At 35.7% G+C, this 23,122-nt stretch overlaps 1 protein-coding gene across 4 annotated transcripts in view; it reads left to right on the plus strand.

The window, feature by feature from the left end:
- The window catches only part of N4BP2 (NEDD4 binding protein 2), a 56,280-nt gene extending 33,711 nt beyond the window's left edge, over positions 1-22,569 (plus strand). For 3 of the 4 annotated variants that reach the window (XM_010858817.1, XM_010858820.1, XM_010858819.1), the window contains 5 exons: positions 3,116-3,254; positions 7,882-8,070; positions 9,030-9,198; positions 17,192-17,315; positions 18,713-22,146. In XM_010858817.1, coding sequence (XP_010857119.1) covers positions 3,116-3,254; positions 7,882-8,070; positions 9,030-9,198; positions 17,192-17,315; positions 18,713-18,758 — 667 coding nt within the window. In that variant the 3' untranslated portion in view covers positions 18,759-22,146. Of the gene's footprint in view, positions 1-3,115; positions 3,255-7,881; positions 8,071-9,029; positions 9,199-17,191; positions 17,316-18,712; positions 22,147-22,287 lie in introns of those variants that run through there. The other variant, XM_010858818.1, reaches the window with a different exon arrangement.
- Positions 22,570-23,122: the final 553 nt, after the last annotated feature.

A 23,122-nucleotide genomic window follows, 5' to 3' on the forward strand; every position in this document is an offset into this window, starting at 1 on the left:
TTTTGTTGATTCCTTTCTCTTTAAATTTGTTGACATATTTTCAATTCTTTGATTAGTTTGTTTCCTTTCAGTATTTGATAACAAATATATTTAAGGGTATGAATTTTTCTCTATATTATGTTTTTGATATATATGTGTAATATTTTTATTTTGATATATAGTAATTTCATTTTTTTCTGTAAAAATCTAATTCAGTTTGATTTTCTCATTCATCCAAGAGTTTGAAATTTTCTAAATGGATTGATACTTTGGTGGTGATGGTAGTGGTGGTGATGGTTACTGTTTATTTTGTTTTGTTGTGTTGGAGTATAAGAATGCAGCCTGAAAGAGTCCTGATTTTGGGAATTTGAAATTTTCTTTCTGGTTTAATACATGATCAGTTATTATAAATATTACATGAAGATGCTTTTGAAAAAGAATATTCTCTGCTGAGTATGCAGAGTTCTAAATATGTCACTTGAATCAAGTTTTTCATGGTATTATTTCAGTCCACAAATTTTCTATTTATTTTTGTTACCTGAGCAGCTGTTTTCTTAGAATTATGTGTTAAAATACCTCAGGCTTTGGGGGTTAGGAAGGTTGGTGCTGACATATGGCAACTCTCTTCAATGGGAACCTAGGGCAAGAAGGTCTGATGTGAAACTACCCAGAGTTGCGGGTCCCAGGCGAGGTTAGAGGACTGAGTACTTACTTTCAGTGCTCAGAATGATTGATCAGTCAGGTGCCAAGGGTAGGTATTATGATATTCAGTGATCCTCCATTTGTCTGCCAACAGCTGGATACTTGTCTCAGCAGTAGTGTCAGCTTCACCCTCATAAGAAGGATTCAGTTCAGTTCAGTTGCTCAGTCGTGTCTGACTCTTTGTGACCCCATGAATCGCAGCACGCCAGGCCTCTGTGCCCATCAACCAACTCCCGGAGTTTACTCAAACTCATGTCTATCGAGTCAGTGATGCCATCCAGCCATCTCATCCTCTGTCGTCCCCTTCTCCTCCTGCTCCCAATCCCTCCCAGCATCAGGGTCTTTTCCAATGAGTCAACTCTTCATGAGGTTACCAAAGTGTTGGAGTTTCAGCTTTAGCATCATTCCTTCCAAAGAAATCCCAGGGCTGATCTCCTTCAGAATGGACTGGTTGGATCTCCTTGTAGTCCAAGGGACTCTCAACTCCACACCACCAACTGTGGTGTTGGTCTTCTCCAACACCACAGTTCAAAAATATCAATTCTTCGGTGCTCAGCTTTTTTCAGAGTCCAACTCTCACATCCATACATGACCACTGGAAAAACCATAGCCTTGACTAGATGGACCTTTGTTGGCAAAGTAATATCTCTGATTTTTAATATGCTATCTAGGTTGGTCATAACTTTCCTTCCAAGGAGTAAGCATCTTTTAATTTCATGGCTGCAATCACCATCTGTAGTGATTTTGGAGCCCCCAAAAATAAAAAGTCTGACACTGTTTCCACTGTTCCCCCATCTATTTTCCATAAAGTGATGGGACCAGATGCCATGATCTTCGTTTTCTGAATGTTGAGCTTTAAGCCAACTTTTTCACTCTCCTCTTTCACTTTCATCAAGAGGCTCTTTAGTTCCTCTTCACTTTCTGCCGTAAGGGTGGTGTCATCTGCATATCTGAGGTTATTGCTATTTCTCCCAGCAATCTTGATTCCAGCTTGTGCTTCTTCCAGCCCAGCGTTTCTCATGATGTACTCTACATATAAGTTAAATGAGCAGGGTGACAATATACAGCCTTGACATACTCCTTTTCCTATTTGGAACCAGTCTGTTGTTCCATGTCCAGTTCTAACTGTTGCTTCCTGACCTGCATATAGGTTTCTCAAGAGACAGGTCAGGTGGTCTGGTATTCCCATCTCTTTCAGAATTTTCCACAGTTTATTGTGATCCACACAGTCAAAGGCTTTGGCATAGTCAATAAAGCAGAGATAGATGTTTTTCTGGAACTCTCTTGCTTTTTCGATGATCCAGCAGATGATGGCAATTTGATCTCTGGTTCCTCTGCCTTTTCTAAAACCAGCTTGAACATCTGGAAGTTTATAGTTCATGTATCGCTGAAGCCTGGCTTGAAGAAGGTTCAATTACTTACTGCATTATATGCCTGCAGTGTAATCTTCCAGAGCCATATACTCCTAACAACACCTGGAGACTGGCTTCTAGCCCTAAAAGTGGGCAAACTAGGTGATTTTAAGGACTAGTTAGGATGTGGACAATTTCTGGTAGTTCCTAGCCCCCAAGAAACTCCTATTTGTTGAGTATATGTTAGGCAGTAAGATGGGAGTGCTCAAGTGGAATTGGTAGTCCCAAATGATTCCCCTTCAGGGGTTGCTTTAATAAATTGAAGAATAGCAAAATATCACAGTATTTTGCATAAGTATTGCATTTCAAAAATAGTCCTTTGTGGTCAGCTCTTCATTATCTAGCCTTTAGAAGAGATCAGAGTCATAAAAAGTAATAAGTATAAAATCATTTATAATTTGCTTTGGAAAGAGTTTCTTTAGTTATGGGAACATGAGTGTTTCAGGCTTTTGTCAATTTTTGTAGAATTTCATATTCCACATAGTATAGTATCACCGTGAAAATATGCCTAAATAATGTAGTGATGGGAGGTAGGATAGTTTTTTACTTTTTCCTTTCTATATTTCTGCTTAGAATTTCTCTGACTGGAACCCCATGGTTTAAGTAAAATGTGAAATTTGACAGAATACAATGTTAGCGTAAAGATCTATTGTCTGTTTTTGATGTATGAAGGAAACTGAAATGTGTGAATTCTAAAGGGGACTAAGTATGTGTGATAAGATGAAAGAAAGAGTTGTGGAAAATCTATCTGGAATAAAATATAAGAATATGAATTAATTTTATTAATATGTTACTTTTGGGTATTCATTTAAAAATTAATTTTTGAGAGCCTCTAACTTTACACTTTCTGTTCATTCTCAAGTCTTGAGATGCACAATGAGCATTTAATTTTGATGTTTAAAACTAATAAGTGAGCCAATTTTTCCTATTCTAAGATGTGTTAAAGGTTGCCTTTGTTAATGTTTCCACATAACTTTTATTTTAATTCATTGACCTCATATTTGTACTTCAACTCTCTACAGCTATTCATTAGAACACACAGTGCAATTTCTAAATTGTGTTCTTGAAGGAGACCCTGTAAAAACAGTGGTAGCACAAGAATTTGTTCACCAAAATGAGAATATCACTTCTCATACTGCACAGAAGTCTAAGGAGAAAAAGGTATAGTGTCTTAGTTTTTTACAATAATGATAAATAATAGTTATGTATGAAATATAATTGATTTGTTAGATTAATGTTTATTTCTCACCATTTTTTGTAGACTGGAAATTTAACCAATGATAGCATATTTGGCTAATAATATCTGCTCAAAATAATGAATTTATAGCTGATTATGTTTTTTTATTCAGTGTCTTTGTACATGACAAACATTTGAATTTCTGTAACTTTTCTTGTGTAGACTACACATGAAACGTATGAGGTTTAATGGAATAACTATGGAATGCAGTATGATGGGTCTTAGAGTATAACTGTGTCAGACCTGGGTCTCCCTGATTGCAGGCAGAGCCACTTGGGAAGCCCAGAAAGGTTTAGCCATTTGAGGAACTGCCAGGCATTTTCCCCAAATGGTTACATTCTTGTACGTTTCCATCAGCAGTGTATGAGGGTTAGAATTTCTCCACATCCTCTATGACACTTTGTTATCATCTTGTCTTTTTGATTAAAGCCATCTGAGTAGAAGTGAAGTTGTTTGATGGATACCTGGGATTTATTTTAATCAGGTATGGTAAGACACCAGGTATGGAAATGACATGAAGGAAGAAGTTTATTATAGTTACGGAAGCAGGAGGTATGGCCTACCATCTGTAGCCCCATGAGGAAGCACCAGGGTCAGGGAGACAGAGATGGGGAAATGTGCGCAAGAGCCTTTTTTTGTGGTTTCTATGGGAAAGACTTGGCAAAACAGGGTAATAAGTAGGTTCAGGATTGGCTAGTTTGAATAATTTCAGCAGGCTCTGGGGTGTTCCTAGTTTTTTGGTACCTGGCTTCAGTGATTAGGGTATGTGAATGGTGGCCAGAGAGTGAGAGCCCATAATGGAAATGGTTGTGGATATGGGTTCTAGATTGGATGGTTTGCATGTATAAAGTGTGCCAGCAAGTGAATTATTTCCAATCTCTAGGAATTAGCTAGCCCCAAGGTGGGGGCTTTGTCTCTAGGGATTAGCAAGGCCTCATGTCAAAGCATCAGAATATAAGAAATAAAAGACATAGTTAATACAGAAGTGGTATCTCATTGTGATTTTGATTTGCATTTCCCTGATGGCTGGTGATATTGACCATCTTTTGATGTGCTTATTGGCCATTTGTATTATATCTTCTTTGAAGAAATGTCTATTAATATCCATAGCCCATTACAATTAAAAAAAATTTCTTTAGTCGTATGAGTTTTTATATAGTCTACATGCAAGTCCCTTTTCAGACGTATGACTTGCAGACTTTTTCCCATTCCAAGGGTTGTCTTTTCACTTTTTAGCTGATGTACTTTGAAGCACAAAAGTTTAAAAATTGATCACGTGCAATTCACTTCTTTTGTTGCATGTACTTTCGGTGTCATACCTAAGAAACTACTGCCTAACCCAGGGTCACCAAACTTACACCCAAGTTTTCTTATAGTTTTAGTTTTATAGTTTTAAATTCTTTTATAGTTTTAGTGCTTACATTTAGATCTTTGTATATGGTGTGAGATAGGGGTTCAGGTTTATTCTTTTGCATATGGATATTCAGTTATCACAGTACCACTTGTTGCAAAGATTATTTTTCCCACATTGAATTTTCTTAGCACCCTAGTTGGAAATGAATTGACTGTAAATTTTTTACTAGATTCTCAGTTTCATTCCATTGTTCTATATGTCTGTCATTATGCCTGTACCATAGTCTTGACTGCTGTAACTTTGTAGTAAGTTTTGAAATTGAGAAATGTGAGTTTTCAACTATGTTCTTTTTTTCCCCCCAAGATTATTTTGGCTATTCTGGTCCCCTTGCATTTCTGTGTGACTTTTAAGATGAGCTTGTCAGTTTCTGCAAAGAAGCCAGTTGGACTTTTCATGGGGATTGTATTGAATCTGCAGGTCAATTTGAGGTGTATTGCCATCTTAACAATACTGTCTTCCAATTTGTGAATGTGGAAGTATGTTTCAATTTATTTAGTTCCTCTTAAGTTCATTCAACAGTGTGTTGTAGTTTTGAATATAAATTATACATGACTTTTGTTAAATTTATTTCTAGGTGTTTTTTTTAATGCCATTGTAAATGAAATTGTTTTCTTAATTTTATTTTTGGATTGTCCTCTGCAAATAGAAATACAATTGATTTTATATATTAATCTTGTATTAGTTTTAGACTTTTTTTTTTTAACAGTGCTCAATCATCCTGCTTTACTTGTTAATAAGACCACTTATGGATAAACTTGTGTGCTCCTTTTTTTCTTTGACTATTTCACCAGAATTTAGCTGATAGGACTTGGGTAATTTTGGTGTTCATGTGATCTGTTAGTGTGTACATGGAGCAGGAAGTGTGTGGTACCACTGATGGCTGTGTGTGTCATGGATAGGTGTAGTATGTTATCTATTAGTGTGTACACAGAGCAGGAAGTATATGGTACCACTGACGCCTGTGTTCATCATGGATAAGTGTAGTATGTTACAAGATTCAAAGAGTACAAGATAATGGTGAGACCTTCAGTGCCAGACTGGGAATAAAGACTACTTTTTCTCCTGATAATAGAGCAAGGCACTCTTGGTCATTACGGCAGTAGAGGAAGTGATTGGGAAGTGTGCTTGCTGAAAGTGGGAGATGGTTAGAAGATGTTGGAATCAAGAAAGGAGAGTTTGTGAATTGTGTACACGTTGGCCAAAACATAAATTTGAATAAGTTATACTGGAGATAAGATATACTTAGTCTTTCTCAAAAAAATGTAGGCAGATGTCACAACACTGATAAAAATATTGTTAAGATTTGTGAGCAGAATAGTCTGTCTTTGATATCCCAGGACCTTAAAGGACCAGAGATATTAAAAGAGAGTATCATGATACCAGTAACATTTTGGTTTCCTGGTTTTGTTCAAGAAACTAATATTTATTTAAAACTGTGTTTTGTTAATACTAGTACCTTTTCCCTTTAGTTGTTAATGAAATTTGCAAGTTTGTTACCTTTGGAAATGGTTTTAATATTACAGTACATCATGCTTTCAAGAGAATGCTGCTGCTGCTGCTGCTAAGTCGCTGCAGTCGTGTCCGACTCTGTGCGACCCCATAGACGGCAGCCCACCAGGCTCCCCCATCCCTGGGATTCTCCAGGCAAGAACACTGGAGTGGGTTGCCATTTCCTTCTCCAATGCATGAAAGTGAAAAGTGAAAGTGAAGTCGCTCAGTCGTGCCCGACTCTTCGAGACCCCATGGACTGCAGCCCACCAGGCTTGTGAATTCTTAGGAAGCATGTATTTCACTTGGCCCTAGTTAGTGAAGTTATAGTAAACCATATCACTATGAAAGGGATATAAAAATAAATTTTGGTTTTATTTTAAAATGAGAGTAGCTCTCATTATATACTTCTTTTTTCCTTTCTTTTTTTGGGCCTTGCCACGTGGCTTGTGGGATGTTAGTTCCATGAACAGGGATCAAACCCAGGCCTAGGCAGTGAAGGCACAGAATCCTAACTGTTTGGACAGACTGGGAATTCCCTGTCTTTTTTTTTTTTTTTAAATAAGAAATGAAGGTTCTCTTCCCAGAGAACCAAATGTGATTTGCATTTTTTAGTATAAATACCAATAGAGACTTTTAAGGCAAATATTTATGTTTGTTGTATTAGGCACTATGGCTTTTCAAAGGTCATAAAAAGTGTTTTCTTTTTTTTAATCCCTTCTCTGCAAAATATTTGGTTTTATCCAGGATACAAGCTATACACTCATAGACTATTTAAACATTAGTATGAAATAGTTAAACAGTAGTATGATTATTAGTGAGCATGACATAAGGATGTAGGGCCTATGAATATTCTTAGGTAAAGGAGAGTCATGCGTATTGGTTGCAAAAATAAAAATGTATTTACAGATTTTTGACTCTAGTAATGAGTTAGGAATGTGGTGATACATTTATGTTATTCTTTTTTATTTGGTTTAGTGTTGAGGCTAATTTGCATAATTATTTTCATGATCTCATGTTTTAAACTAGAGTTATTTAGTTTAGTTTCTTTAAGTTTCCATATGGGTAACAGCTACTTGATCATATTCCAGAAAGCTCAAAAAGTCAACACTACCATAGTGGCTAGTTGGTTGAATTGATTGAAAACTGCCCTATAAACCTCCTTACGATTTTTACCGACTATCAGGCATGGTCACTCCGTATGCTCTTCTGTTTTCAAAAGAATATTATTCAATTATTTTATTACTGTTTTTTTTTTAATATAAATTGAAATATGCCATTACTTCCTTCAGTGATTGGACTGACCCTATGAATGGGTTTGCAAACTAAAATTTGGAAACTATTGCATTAGATAAATGAATGTTATTCTTTGGATATTTTAAATTCTCTCTTTTGGCTTGATTTTTTTATTTCCATAGTTTTAGAGAACTTTTTAACATCTCCTTAGATAAGAGTGGTTAAAATGGTACGAAAAAGTTAATGATGGTTGACAAGTGCATGACTTACTAGGAAGACAGTAGGGAAATATTGTCTGTTTTTTTAAGAAGAAAGATAAAAATTAGTAGAGCCCAGTTTTCATGTACAGATTTTGAAGGTAAAGATTGTGTGTTCTTTTCTTTGGGTTCTTCTTATTGTGTAACACCTTATAGGCAAAGAAATTGAAAGAGACTGAAGATATACCAAGTGAACCATCTTTCCAGGACTTTGAGTACCCAGAGTATGATGACTACAGGGCAGAGGCTTTCTTGCACCAGCAGAAGAGGATGGAATGCTACAGCAAGGCAAAAGAAGCTTATCGGATGGGGAAGAAAAATGTTGCCACATTTTATGCCCAGCAGGTAAAGAGGAAAGCCAGTTCTTTTTTTCTTTGTCATCTATGATGTCTGAATAATCTTGAAGGAGATAATACTCATACTGTGACTAGATGAAGTTATTCTGGGGAATGTAGATTATATTCTGTAAGTGATGTAAAGTAGCCTGTTCGTAAGAACTGTATGGTCTGAGAATTCCAACAGTCCCTAATCTCTTTTAGGTTGGGGTCTCTCATTCAGTACTACTTCTAACACTTACAAGTTTTATGGAGGAAACACAGCGGAATGTTAGTATTGACCTTCCCAGGTGGGATTACAGAGGACTTGTGCTTTCTATCATGCTTGAATTTTTAGTTAGGTATCACTTTTCATAGTCAGAAAAAGAAATTTACATTAATATCTTTCAGGGAAATAGAATTTCTACCTAGGCTCATTTGGCATGCATGTGCTCTGTCACTTCAGTCATGTCCAATTCATTGTGACCCCATTCGGCATATTATTAAAGAAACCTGGTTGATTGACTTTTTGTTTTCTTGTGGTTCCACGTAGCTTACTTTTTTATGACTGAGCAGAAAAAGTATTAAACTGGTATTATCTAGTGAACAACAATAGCAGACCTTAAGGGATGGCTTCAGGGGTAACTCCAAGTTGTTAAGAGGGTTGAGACTCAGGATTATCAAAAGGTAAACCACTGGATTCCTTCTTGAGATGGATGTTGTTTATTTGTATCCCTCTTCTATGATTTTTGGATCAGAGGATGTGTTAGAAATGATGATCCAGTAGTTTAAGAACTATGTTATTAGTTCACTGAAATCCACCTAAATTTTTGGTGTGTTTTTGCATATTACCCCGTTGCATAAAAAATTTTAGATTAATTTTTCCATTTTTTTTGTTCTTCTTTTTACTAGGGGCACTATTTGTTTTCTGATTGCCTACTAAGTAGCAAATATGAAAAGTGATCACTGGTGATATGTTTATATTTAAAGGGTAGTCTCCATGAGCAGAAGATGAAAGAAGCTAATCACCTTGCTGCCGTGGAGATATTTGAGAAAGTCAATGCCTCCCTACTGCCGCAGAATGTTCTAGACCTCCATGGGCTGCATGTGGATGAGGCTATAGAACATTTGACAACAGTTTTACAGCAGAAAACTGAAGGTAAGACTGTAGTCATGACACATTTTCAATAGAAAGTATGTCTTTGTTTGTATTGATATAACTTGCAAATTCAAGGGAGTCTGAATGTGCAGGCTAAGGATATGTGTGTCACACTGATAGATGTTTGTATTAGACTCATTCTTCAAGAAAACCTTGGGAAAGAATTCTAACTGCCTTGGCCATTAACATTTTTATTTTCCTGCTTCAGTCATGTTTGTATTCCTTTGTTTTACTGGGCATGTATATATATCAAACCAACTGTTGGGCCTCAAAGGCAGGGCATGATATAATCTGAGAATTCTCTCGGTCTTTCAGGAATATTACACATCTTTGTTCGTAGACATTTACTAGAGCTATTAGATACTTATTAGATGTCAGTTGCTCAACAGATATTTAATAAAATACAGAAGTAAATAAGGTGATAGGATTTTTATAGAATTATCATAAATTCAGGATTTCTGAGTGTTTGCATTATAATGGTGTGTCTTTCTCCCTTTCTGCTTGTATTTAGTCTTTGCAGGTCAATAGGAAAGCTACTGCCTGCCTCTTAAAATCATATTATGTATATTATATACATTAAAGTATCTTGTTGGTTTATCATCTTGTTTCCTTTTCATCACCAGATGGTAGCACTTAGGAGAATTCAATCTTTGTAGTACCCAGACTAATAGTAGGGAATCATCTAATACTAGGGAATCATCTCCTTTTACCACTGCTAGGGTATTTTGAATTCTCAACTTGACTTTCTTTTTATCTTCCATTTTATTGTGGAGACATAAAATCCATGCCTCAGTTATTCCTTGTGGTTCCATCATACTGCTTTGTCATTGATAGCTGTATTCCAGTTAATTAGTTTTGTATATATTTTAGAAAGTTGTATACTATATAAGTTTATCAGTTCAACACATATCAGTTATATTATTAAATACTTGATTAAATATAATTGATATAAAAGGTTGAGAATTCATCTTTTTATCATGCAAACCATGTTCAAAAGGTTCCAGAATAAAATAAGAACACCTCTGTACCCATGAGTATAAAGTAACAAGTGGTAACATTTTACTGTATGTGCTTCTTTTTTTTTTTTTCTCTTACCTTCCTGATGGAAATCAACACCCTTCAGTTTGCATTCATCATCAGTCTATTTGTAGTATTCCTTTTGTGAGTTTAAAAAAATGAACATACATGGTGTCACACTGTATCATCAGCCAAGTTCCTTATTTTCACACAATCTAGTTTTCAGGATCTACTCATCTTAATGGATTGGTTTTTTTTTAATTATAACTGCTGTATAGTATTATGTGACCATGTCATAATGTGCCCATCTGTCTATTGATGGGCATTTTTATTTTGCATATCAACATATATGTCTACTCTTATCACTATCTTTTTTCCCTAGCTTTTTATATTGAAAAATTTAAAACTCACAGAGAAGTTGAATGAATTGTAGACTGACCAGTCATCAACATTTGGCCACATTTGTTTCTGTCTCTCAAATTGCTTTCTGCTGAACCATTTGAGAATAAGTTTTAAACATTGTGGTGCTTTGTTTTTGAACACCTCAGCATGTTTTATCACTTGAGGAGAAATTCATTTTCCTACATAATCACAATACATTATCACTTTTAAGGCATTTAACATTGTTAACAAAGTGTTGTCTAATATACAGGCCATACTTAGTGTTTTCTAGTTGTATGGAAAGGTCTTGGAAAGGTCTTATGAGCTGTACCCTCAATCCAGGATCCAGTCATGCATCACATGTTCCAGTTGATGGTCCCAAGTCAGTAGCCTCCTGTGATAATAGAGTGGTTCCTTTGTCTAATTTTTGTTTTCCATGTCATTGACATTTTTAAAGATTCCAAGTCAGTCGTTTGGTAGATTGTCGAACAATTTTAATTTGTCTGATTGTTTCTTCACGGCTAGATTCAGTTTAAAATTTTCTTGGTAAAAATGCTGCATAGGTGATGTTAGGTTATCCTTGGTGAACTCATTATAAGACACACATGGTCAGTTTTCCTTATTGGTGGTGTTAAGTTTGATTTCTTAGCTGAGATATGGAACTCTATCATATCAGATTTTGCTTTGTAAATGTACCTTTTCTCCCTTTGTAATCAGTTAGTAAATTTTGGTGATTGATTCTTTGTGACTGTGTGAATAACTGTTTTCATACAGTTCTCATTTTCCCTTATGATTTTAGCATCCATTTATGATCCTTGTCTGAATTAGTTATTTTATTGGTGGTTCCATCAGTTCAGTTCAGTCACTCAGTCGTGTCTGACTCTTTGCGACCCTATGAACCGCAGCACGCCAGGCCTCCCTGTCCATCACCAGCTCCCGGAGTCCACCCAGACCTGTGTCCATCGAGTCAGTGATGCCATCCAACCATCTCATCCTCTGTCGTCCCCTTCTCCTCCTGCCCTCAATCTTTCCCAGCGTCAGGGTCTTTTCAAATGAGTCAGCTCTTCGCATAAGGTGGCCAAAATATTACAGTTTCAGCTTCAACATCAGTCCCTCCAATGAACACCTAGGACTAATCTCCTTTAGGATGGACTTGTTGGATCTCCTTGCAGTCCAAGGGACTCTCAAGAGTCTTCTCCAATACCACAGTTCAAAAGCATCAATTCTTCTTTATAAAGAAGCTCAGCCTTCTTTATAGTCCAACTCTCACATCCATATATGACCACTGGAAAAACCATAGTCTTGACTAGACGGACCTTTGTTGGCAAAGTAATGTCTCTGCTTCTTAATATGCTGTCAAGGTTGGTCATAACTTTCCTTCTAAGGAGCAAGCGTCTTTTAATTTCATGGCTGCAATTACCATCTGCAGTGATTTTAGAGCTCAGAAAAATAAAGTCAGCCACTGTGTCCACTGTTTTTCCATCGATTTGCCCTGAAGTGATGGGAACAGATGCTATGATCTTAGTTTTCTGAATGTTGAGCTTTAAGCCAACTTTTTCACTCTTCTCTTTCACTTTCATCAAGAGGCTTTTTAGTTCTTCTTCACTTTCTGCCATAAGGGTGGTGTCATCTGCATATCTGAGGTTATTGCTGTTTCTCCCAGCAATCTTGATTCCAGCTTATGCTTCTTCCAGCCCAGCGTTTCTCATGATGTACTCTGCATATAAGTTAAATAAACAGGGTGACAATATACAGCTTTGACGTACTTCTTTTCCTATTTGGAACCAGTCTGTTGTTCCATGTCCAGTTCTAACTGTTGCTTCCTGACCTGCATACAGGTTTCTCAAGAGGCAGGTTAGGTGGTCTGGTATTCCCATCTCTTTCATAATTTTCCACAGTTTATTGTGATCCACACAGTCAAAGGCTTTGGCATAGTCAGTAAAGCAGAGATAGATGTTTTTCTGGAACTCTCTTGCTTTTTCGATGATCCAGCAGATGTTGGCAATTTGATCTCTGGTTCCTCTGCCTTCTAAAACCAACTTGAACACCTGGAAGTTTGTGGTTCATATATTGCTGAAGCCTGGCTTGGAGAATTTTGAGCATTACTTTACTAGCGTGTGAGATGAGTGCAATTGTGTGGTAGTTTGAGCATTCTTTGGCATTGCCTTTCTTTGAGATTGAAATGAAAACTGACCTTTTCCAGTCTTGTGGCCACTGCTGAGTTTTCCAAATGTGCTGGCATATTGCGTGCAGCACTTTCCCAGCATCATCTTTCAGAATTTGAAATAGCTCAACTGGAATTCCATCACCTCCACTAGCTTTGTTCGTAGTGATGCTTCCTAAGGCCCACTTGACTTTACATTCCAGTATGTCTGGTCAGTGATCACACCATCGTGATTATCTCGGTCATGAAAATCCTTTTTGTACAGTTCTTCTGTGTTATCTTGGTGGTTCCATAATGGTGTTTTAAAATTTGTATTCCTTCTGTGTTTATTAGCAGACATTCTTTGATAGAGTAGAGGATTTACCTCCCCCACTTGTTTTTTAAATATAATTTTGAAAATCTTGGAGAAAATCTAGAAAACAGCAACAAAGATTAGAAAAGAAAATTTAAGAGCAGCTTAAATACATTATTTAATCTGGAGAAAAGAAAAATTCCTATATAGAAGTATTAAAAGGGAATATTTTGTTTATAGAGGATGAATACATCATTTACTCAATAAAAACTTGATGATCTTCTATATTCTTGACATCAAACATAAAGCAGTGAAAAAGACATACAATTCCCATCTTTATGGAGTTTGCCATCTAGCCTGGAAAATCCCATGGACAGAGGAGCCTGATAGGCTGCAGTCCATGGGGTTGCTAAGAGTCGGACACGACTGAGCGACTTCACTTTCACTTTTCACTTTCATGCACTGGAGAAGGAAATGGCAACCCACTCCAGTGTTCTTGCCTGGAGAATCCCAGGGATGGTGGAGCCTGATGGGCTGCCCTCTATCGGGTCGCACAGAGTCGGACAGGACTGAAGTGACTTGGCAGCAGCAGCAGCAACAGAATAGATGATAGTGAATGACTAGTTACATAATTAGCACTGTGATAAGGTTACCATGTTTCATTTAGCATAAATCCCCACATCCCTACTTAGTTGTTTCTGCTCTGCGTCTTCATCCTTGTCTTGTGTTTTGCTTCTCTTCCATTTCTTTATGTTTATCTATGTTACCGCTTATTGACTTTCAGACTAAATTAGGCTGCCTATTAAAAACTTCTGCTAGTACTCGTGTGTATCACAGTATTTATAAAAAGCTTCTTATATAGGTGACTTTTTGCATGGGGGCTGTGCTGAGTCTTCATAGTGCATGCGAGCTTTCTCTAGTTGCCGCGAGTAGGGGCTACTCTTCATTGTGGTGTACAGGCTTCTCATTGTCTTCTTATTGAAGTGGCTTCTCTTCTCATGGGGCACAGGCTCTAGGTGTGCAGACTTTAGTAGTTGTGATGCACGGGCTTAGTTGCTCCATGGCATGTGGGATCTTTCTTGACTGGGAATCAAACCCATGTCCCCTGCACTGGCAGGTGGATTCCTAACCACTGAACCACTAGGGAAGTCCCTATAATTGATTATTATATGTCCATCTTTTTGGCCAAAAATTGAGTCAAAGATAATTATTGAATCATTATCGTATATTCTGCTTTCCATTCAACACTTTAAAAACCTTTTGAGTAAGTGACTGAATAAAGAGTAGGTATTCCTTTCATTTTATAGATAAGGAAACTGATGACTTAGTAAGTTTAATAAAATGGAAAATAATAAGTGTTATTAAGGATACAGAGAATTGGAACCGTCATATATTGCTAGTGGGAATGTTAAATGGTGCAACCTGTGGAAAGGTTGACATTCCTTGAAAGGTTAAGCATAGAGTTATCATATGACCCAGCAGTTCTGGTCCCAGGCTTGTACACAAGAGAATTGAAAACACAGTTCATCCACACAGAAACTTATGTATATTCATAATAGCCAAAAGGTGGAAGCAACCCAGATGTCTATCCACTGGTGAATGGACAAAATGTGGTATATTGATACAGTGGAATATAATTAAGCCATAAAAAGGAATGAAATACTGACACCTGCTGCACCACAGATGAACCTTGTAAGGATTATGCAGTGTGAAAGAAGCCAGATACAATGGGCCACATATTATATGATTTCCATTTATATAAATTGTCTAGAATAGGATCCATAGAAACAAAGTTCATTATTGTTTTCTGGGACTGGAAAGCCAGGGATGGAGACTGACTGCTAACTGGCCCAGAATTTCTTTTTGAGATGATTCAATGTTCTGGAATTAGATCATGATGATGGTTGCACAACATTGTAATGTACTAAAACACACTGAATTGTACATTTTAAAATCGTGAATTTTATTTCAGTAGAAAAAATTATGAGAATAAAAGAGTTAAATAACTTAAGGTGATACTTGGCCAGACCCAAGATACAAACTCTATCTGGAAGCCAAAGCCCATCTGTGCACGCTGCCTGTGGTGACCTGTAATTATGGTTGGTCACCACCAGATGGTAGTATTTTTTGAACAGAAACGTGTCCAGAGGAACAATCTGTGGCTGTGTCCCACATTGCTTGTAGTTGTAAAAGATGATGGTCAAAATTAGGGATGAATTATTTTAAAAAATCTGACCCTTTTGTGTCTTCTGATTGAAATATATATACCACAACTACCCATGAAGCTTTTTGCCCCCAAATAACCAGAAGCAGATGAAGCCTTTAGATCTGACTACTGCTTTGTTCAGATTTGTAGGGAATAGAGGAACATGTTAGATGACACCATGGGGATACAAAATCCAGACTGTAAATATTTAGGATAAATGATCTCATTTTTCCAACAAATTGAAAAACTCCATTACACAGCGGGAAGGAGAACCTTTTAAAAGTTAAGAGGTATATCAACCAAATACCCAGGGATCAAATCCTGGTCTCCTGCATTGCAGGCAGATTCTCTACCGTCTGAGCCACCAGGGATGCCCTATGAAATATATCAACCAAATACAATGTGTGGACTTTTCAAACCTGATTCAAACAAATCACTGTTTTTGAGACTATTGGGGGAAATTTTTAGCCATTTTTAGAAACGTTAAGGAACTATTTTTAACTTTGTAAGATATGATTGTGACATTGTGGTTATGTTTTTTTTTAGAGAGTCTTTATCTTTTAAAATATGTGCTGAAATATTTACAGTTGAAATGATAAATCTGAGAAATGCTTTAGATGAGTTTACACAGGAATTATAAATACAAGAGCAACATGTCCACTTTAATTCCAGACTAAATATTGCCTTAGGAGATATGAGACTTGAAAAACAATGTTTGTGGATCTGCTAGAGTCTTAGGGCCAGAGAAGGCAATGGCAACCCACTCCAGTACTCTTGCCTGGAAAATCCCATGGACAGAGGAGCCTGGTAGCCTGTGGTCCATGGGGTCGCTAAGAGTCAGACACAACTGAGCTACTTCACTTTCAGTTTTCACTTTCATGCATTGGAGAAGGAAATGGCAACCCACTCCAGTGTTCTTGCCTGGAGAATCCCAGGGACACGGGAGCCTGGTGGGCTGCCGTCTATGGGGTCGCACAGAGTCAGACACGACTGAAGCGACTTAGCAGCAGCAGCAGCAGAGTCTTATGGCAACTTAATGAACAGAGTATGGAATGTTTATGGGTATATGTATTTTATGCTAAAGGTCATAACTTGTGCTATTTAAAACTGAGGAGCAAATATCTACTGAATTGTGAAATCAATTCATATTATAAACAGGTTTTTTGTTGTTGCTATTTTATTGTAGCTGTTACTTCCAGATTTATATATTTTATTTGCACAGGCCCATTTCCAAAGCAGGAGCTATGGTCTTTTAAGAGGCTCAGGTTCATTTGATATTTTAAAATCATCTATTTGGAAGACTTTCTTAAGTTAATAATTGATTATCTTTAACAGTAACACTGCAGTCCATGCTATAATTAGTGGGTTTGCTAATGGCTCTTCCTGAGAGTGATAGCCTATAAAGCAGTTGCCTCATACCCCATTTTACTGACAAGAAAATAGGCACAGATAGGCTAAGAAACTTGTCCATGGTCCCAATACACAGTCATTTAGTGACAGAGCTGCTTATAATAAAGATCAAAGCTGTCTGGCTTCGGAGTATTTAATAGAGTTGTTGTAAAGATTCTTAGTTAATAAATGTAAGTCACTTAAAGTGATGCCTGACTCCATGTGTGTAATAATTGTTCAGTATCGTTAATATTATCGTTGTCATCATTATTTCAGAGAGAAATTCTAGTAGCACATGCATGTCTCTCTCCCGACAGGAGAAGTTCCACTCAAGTCTTTAGGTGGATCAATTGCTATGAAGCTTCTATACTTAAAAGTATAGAAGATAAAACATACATTTAAAAACATCAGTGTAGGACTTTTTGAAGTAATAAATCTTTAAATCTTCATGAAAACAATTTCATATGTGTTTGAGTAAAGGTTTGTTTTCTGTTGAGAATGTAAGATAAATAAATTTTAACTGTTCCAATTCCTGTTGTAACAGAATTTAAGCAGAATGGTGGTAAGCCCTATCTCTCTGTGATAACGGGGAGAGGAAACCACAGCCAGGGAGGAGTTGCACGCATCAAACCAGCCGTCATAAAATACCTCACAAGCCATAACTTTAGGTGAGTATAGATTTCTGTTATCGATAATGGCAGTTGCCCATATGCAGATAATAAACACTAATAGTATGCTCAGAACAATTTTTTAAGGTAGTTTACTAAATTTAACCATCTGATTTTAGCCACAAATTCATGATTATGATATGTAACATCCTTTCTGGATTTATGATGTCTAGTAAACCAGAAATGAAAGAAAAATGGTTTGTTCTTGAAGTAATCATTTGAAAAAAACTATTTCTATCATAGATTTAAAATTTAAAAGAAAATAAGTATATTCTTTTTTTTTTATGTTATTTAAGATAGTTAGATTATACATATCATCAGTTTAGTTCAGTTCAGTCACTTAGTCGTGTCCGACTCTTTGCAACCCCACGGACTGCAGCACGCCAGGCCTCCCTGTCCATCACCAACTCCCGGAGTTTACTCAAACTCATGTCCATTGAGTCGGTGATGCCATCCAACCATCTCATCCTCTGTCATCCCCTTTTCCTCACACCCTAAGGTTATTGTTTAATTCTTTTGAAAAGAAGTACATGTTTGTGGATTTTGGAAGAATTTGGAGCTCCTGCTAAAATGTGGTTATAATTTGTATGTATTTAAACTTTAGTGGAAATCTCTAGTCAGTTATGAATTTATACGTCTTCATAAATTAAGTGCCACTATTAGTCTTAGCTGGCAAATATGAAATGTCCTTTTTCATTAAGTGATTATTATTCAGTAACAGCCAATGGCAAGACAAGTTCAAGAAGAAAGATTTGTTGATGGATAGATTCCCTGAGGAATCCCAGTGCCCTCCTTCCCTTCTAGTTTCAGTTATTACAGCCTGTTTTGTTTATGTCATGTAATAAAATGTTCGCTATGTTATAGAAAGATGTAGCATTAATTCTGAGCATGAAAACAGATGACATTTTAGGGTTACTTTTACAAAAGAAATAGGCTAGAACATTATCATATTGTAATTAATCGTCTGTTTTAGAGACTGGTGGTGTTTCTTTAAATTTCACACTGAGGGAGTTTCATGTTCTGATAAATCAGACTTACCTATGGAAATTTCTTCTTGGTGCTGTTATAATGCAGAGAGAGAATGTAATTCAGACATCATCATATCCTTCATACAGCTTACTGTTATTCATTAACATCAAAATCAGGCTTGAGAATTTTTAAAAATCTTAAATTGTAATAAGATTGCTGTTAGGAGTAATCCCCAGCCTTAGTCATGTATTTATTTTGACAGTAGATTAAAAAGAACACAAGCATAGATATTAGTCCTTGATTTAACTTAAAGGAGAGTGCTTTGATAGTGAATATTATGTTTAGCATAGGCACTTAGAATTGGTTACAAGATATATTTTGTAATCAATTTGAAATTTTTATCTTTAACTCTTTTTTCATTTTTGCAGATTCTCTGAAATTAAACCAGGGTGCTTGAAAGTCATGCTAAAATAAAACAAACATCCTTGACTAAAAAGTGTGAAGGTTTGTAGCTTAAAATTAGTTTTATTTGCAGTGATTTAGTCAATTTTACGTAAATGTATGTTTTATTAGTAGTGATGTCCAGTTATAAACAGAAAAACATGTTTTTCAAAATTCAAGAGACGTTTAATTTTTACTCAATCAAATGCCAAATATGTTATCTATTAAAGATATTAAAGAGAATTTTTATTGATTACCAGATGTCTAAGAAAATTATCAGCTGTGGTTTTAAAGATTGAAATGCTCTGATACTTTCTCAGACAGAAAATGTTAACCTTTATATTAATTGTTGTTTGACGTTTCATAAAGTCTTAAAGGCTTCTACGAGAGGTATTTAAAGTGCTTTGAGATCTAGTTGTAGTAGTACAGAAAGAAAGGAGATCTAACAGAAACCTTTGAGTGCTTTTGATTTCAAAACAATACAAAAAATCATTTTGCCATATTCTGCAGGAAGGAAGACACTCTGTTGTACTTCTTCTTTGTATATGGTTGTGATCGCTTACCTTTTATTCCTTCTTTCTGGGTGTGTACATTTCCTAGAAGTTAAGTTGGGGTCTGAGATTATGGTGCAGTTTTATACCTTCCATAGGCAGACAAGTTTTCAAAGAAGGAGTGCTGCTGTCTTCTAGAACTGCTCCTAGTCTTATAGCACTGCCTGTGTAAATGATATTTATTGAAGACAGTACTAAAGAGCTATATTTTGTATTTGAGGCATGTAATTTCTAAACTAGAGAAGGTCAAAATCCTATTAACTTAAAACAGATATAGAAAACATTTTTAATATAATCATAAAAGAAATTCTTACAATTTAAAAGTTTTTTACCTTTATTTTTAAAAAGAACCAACTTTCTGAAAGGAAACTCACTGACATCTTTTTTCTTGGTCAGGTTAAAAAGCCCTGTTAGTATACTTGTCAGTTATAACTTCCTTTACACAAGTTTAGTGTGATAAAGTATAATTTTCCAATATGAGACGCTGGCTTAAATAAATCTGACTTTGGATGTGAAGGGTATTTTCAACATATGTAGTTTTAGCAAACAACTGTATTGATTTTTGATAAGCTTAAAAATTATTTGGACTAGAGGTGATAGGATTTAGGATTGCGCTATTACTGAAAGAATTTCCAGAAGAACAGACATTTTAATGAAAATAAAATTCAGAAACATGTTTTTATATATCATGAAAGCATGCTTGTAAAAGAAGAGCCATATCATTGAATTTATTTCCATAAAAATATATGTTTGTTACTTAGAAATAGTAACTGATGTTGAAGTATTATTCACATTGTTACATTTGTGGTAATTTGTTAAAAATGCCAACAGTTTGGCATGTTTTTTGTGAGGTCTAGAAGAGTTGTATACTTGTTTAAATTGTTTTAAAAATAAAACAATTCCTTTCAACAACTTTAATTATAAAACTACAACTGTTAGTTAATGAAATAAAACCTTTCTGTGTATAAATTGATATGATTTAAGAAATGTGTATAACAGTACTAAAACCTAGAATTATTCAAGTCTGTGCAGCTGCATACTCATTTTCTGTGTTTTTATATTTCCTCATCCCAGTTTAAAAAAAAGACATCACTTTTGAGTGTTTCAACTAGACTTTACTTCAATATTAGTTATTATAATTATGATTAATATGGGAGCAGTCAAAAAGAACAAGAGGTGAGGTATTTTGTGGGCAGAAATCAAATGAAAGAACTTATGTTTTGAACTGTACCAACTCTAGTTTTATGCTTTATTTTGGTAAATCTAGGGCATTTCTTCTTAATCATCATTTGTAAATATATGGAGAAATATTGAGCATTATAAATGTTTTTGTAAAGTTGTTTAGTATCAAATTGGCTTCTATCCCACTATCTAGCATAGTTTAAGCAACATGTAATTATGAAAGAAAATTTTATAATGGCTCTTTTCTTGTTTTGCCTGTTTCTAAATCCTGTATGCCAAAGGTAAACAGAGTTTGAGGATTATCAAATTTTTCTGTTTTACTCATTTCTAAATCCTGTGTGTCAAAACTAAAGATAATGAGGGGCTTATCAGAGTTTTTGTGTATGTTTTGGTATATTTGTGCTAATATATGACTTACTAGAATGGCTCTTTGCAAAGTTATTAATATTTAAGAAATACAACAGCTCTGTAATTTTGGAAGATTTTAATAACAATTATATTCTTTTGATAGTCTCTTACCAGTATCTCCCAGGGGACGATGAGCACTAATGTGGAAACCACAGGGAAAGCGGGGTTGAACAGAAGGGACTCTTAACAGTATTTTCAGTCTGTTCATTTCCTTCCTTAAACAGGAGAAATGGAAGTATTTTGTCTTACATTTATTGGCTGTTCATGTATCTCTATATTATTTCAAGTTGAGATTTCTTCATGTATTAGTGTTTCAGTACTGCCTGAAATTCTAAGGCCTTTAAATGTGGGACATATTGTATAGTAGAAACCCTGACTTAACACTTTAAAGTGTCTTGTGTATTATAACACATTTTGGAGAGAAAAGCTAAATAATTCTGTTGGATTGTTTCCAATCCTTTATTTTGTCCTTTTTAAATTCAAGTGTTTTGTATGCTTAGAAAAAAGATATATATAATAGCAAGATTGCTTATTTCTGAGCTGGAAATTGGAAACTTTGAAACTCAGGAAATTGCTCTGACAATGTTTTAACTGCTCTCAATTTAAGAAAATGACAAAATGTATAAAAAAGACACAAAAATAATGTGTGCTGTTTTTTCCAATTGCTTTTTCATTGTGCAATAGAGGTGAAGTTTGATAATTTTTCTGTGTTGTGGTTAAATATTGCTTATTTTTATTTACATGGTAAAGAAAACAGATTTAAATGTTTTGTGTGGCCAAAAAACCTTGTCATTTAAAAGGTAAAGTAAGTTTAGGTAGAATTTATGTAAATGGTGCTTATTTTTAAATGTAATTCAAGTTTACAGTGTTACTTAATGTCTCTTTGCAAAATTTATTAGAGAAATAAGGCTAGAATGCATCTACATCCCGGAGAGTTTTTTATAACTTCACATTATATGATGACATTGTTTTCCTTAAAGTTGAGCAAATGACTTTTATGGTCCAAATGATGAAACCATTTATTAACATGTGATTGAGAATTAACCATGAGACTTCTCATTAAAATATAATATTGCAACTGTCAGTTGGAGAATATATTATAAGATTTTCAAACAGTCTATTAGAGACAAAATCCTTTTATTTGTACTATAAAGAAAATGTAATTTTGCTGTTAATTCTGTACTTTTTTATTGAAACTGTTTTATAACTTTGCTTTTAAAATTTCTTATGAAACCATTTGCAAATTACATACTTAATTTAATAAAATACATTAACCACTGCTCAATGTGAGGATATCCTTCATTTGGTGTGGTGGGGTTAGTGGTTTAAATATTAAAGTACATTTTTATGCATAACTTAATATTTAATATTTCACATGGTCACAATCTCCACTTCCCTCCTTCTCCCCTCCATTCAAGCAGTTAGGCCTTTCTTCTTCCATTACTTTACGGGAAGGATGTGATCAGCAGAAAGGAAAACCAAAGGAGTGTTCCTAACTTTCATTTGCAAAAGCCTACATGCTTAGGGACCAGTAAAGACCAGCAGGACAGACAAAAGGATGAGACAGAGGACTTCCATCACTCCACTCCACCCCATCCTCAACACAAAGAAGTTTCCTCCAGGATGACACCACACCACCCTTATGGTAGAAAGCAAAGAGGAACTAAAGAGCCTCTTGATGAAGGTGAAAGAGGAGAGTGAAAAAGCTGGCTTAAAACTCTGCATTCAAAAAACTAAGATCACGGCATCCTGTCCTATCACTTCATGGCAAATAGATGGGGAAACAGTGGCTGACTTTATTTTGGGGGCTCCAAAATCACTGCAGATGGTGACTGCAGCCATGAAATTTAAGAGGTGCTTGCTCCTCAGAAGAAAAGCTATGACCAAGCTAGACAGCGTATTTAAAAGCAGAGACTTGACTTTGCCAACAAAGGTCCATCTAGTCAAAGCTATGGTTTTTCCAGTAGTCATGTATGGATGTGAGAGTTGGACTATAAAGAAAGCTGAGCACCGAAGAATTGATGCTTTTGAACTGTGTTGTTGGAGAAGTCTCTTGAGAGTCCCTTTGGACTGCAAGGAGATCCAACCAGTCCATCCTAAAGGAAATCAATTCTGAATATTCATTGGAAGGACTAATGCTGAAGCTGAAACTCCAGTACTTTGGCCACCTGATGTGAAGAGTTGACTCATTGGAAAAGACTCTGATGCTGGGAGGGATTGGGGGCAGGAGGAGAAGGGGAGGACAGAGGAAGAGAT

The sequence above is a fragment of the Bison bison genome, unplaced genomic scaffold (genome assembly GCF_000754665.1).
Source record: "Bison bison bison isolate TAMUID 2011002044 unplaced genomic scaffold, Bison_UMD1.0 scf7180017864451, whole genome shotgun sequence".
In the NCBI taxonomy this organism is placed as follows: domain Eukaryota; kingdom Metazoa; phylum Chordata; class Mammalia; order Artiodactyla; family Bovidae; genus Bison; species Bison bison.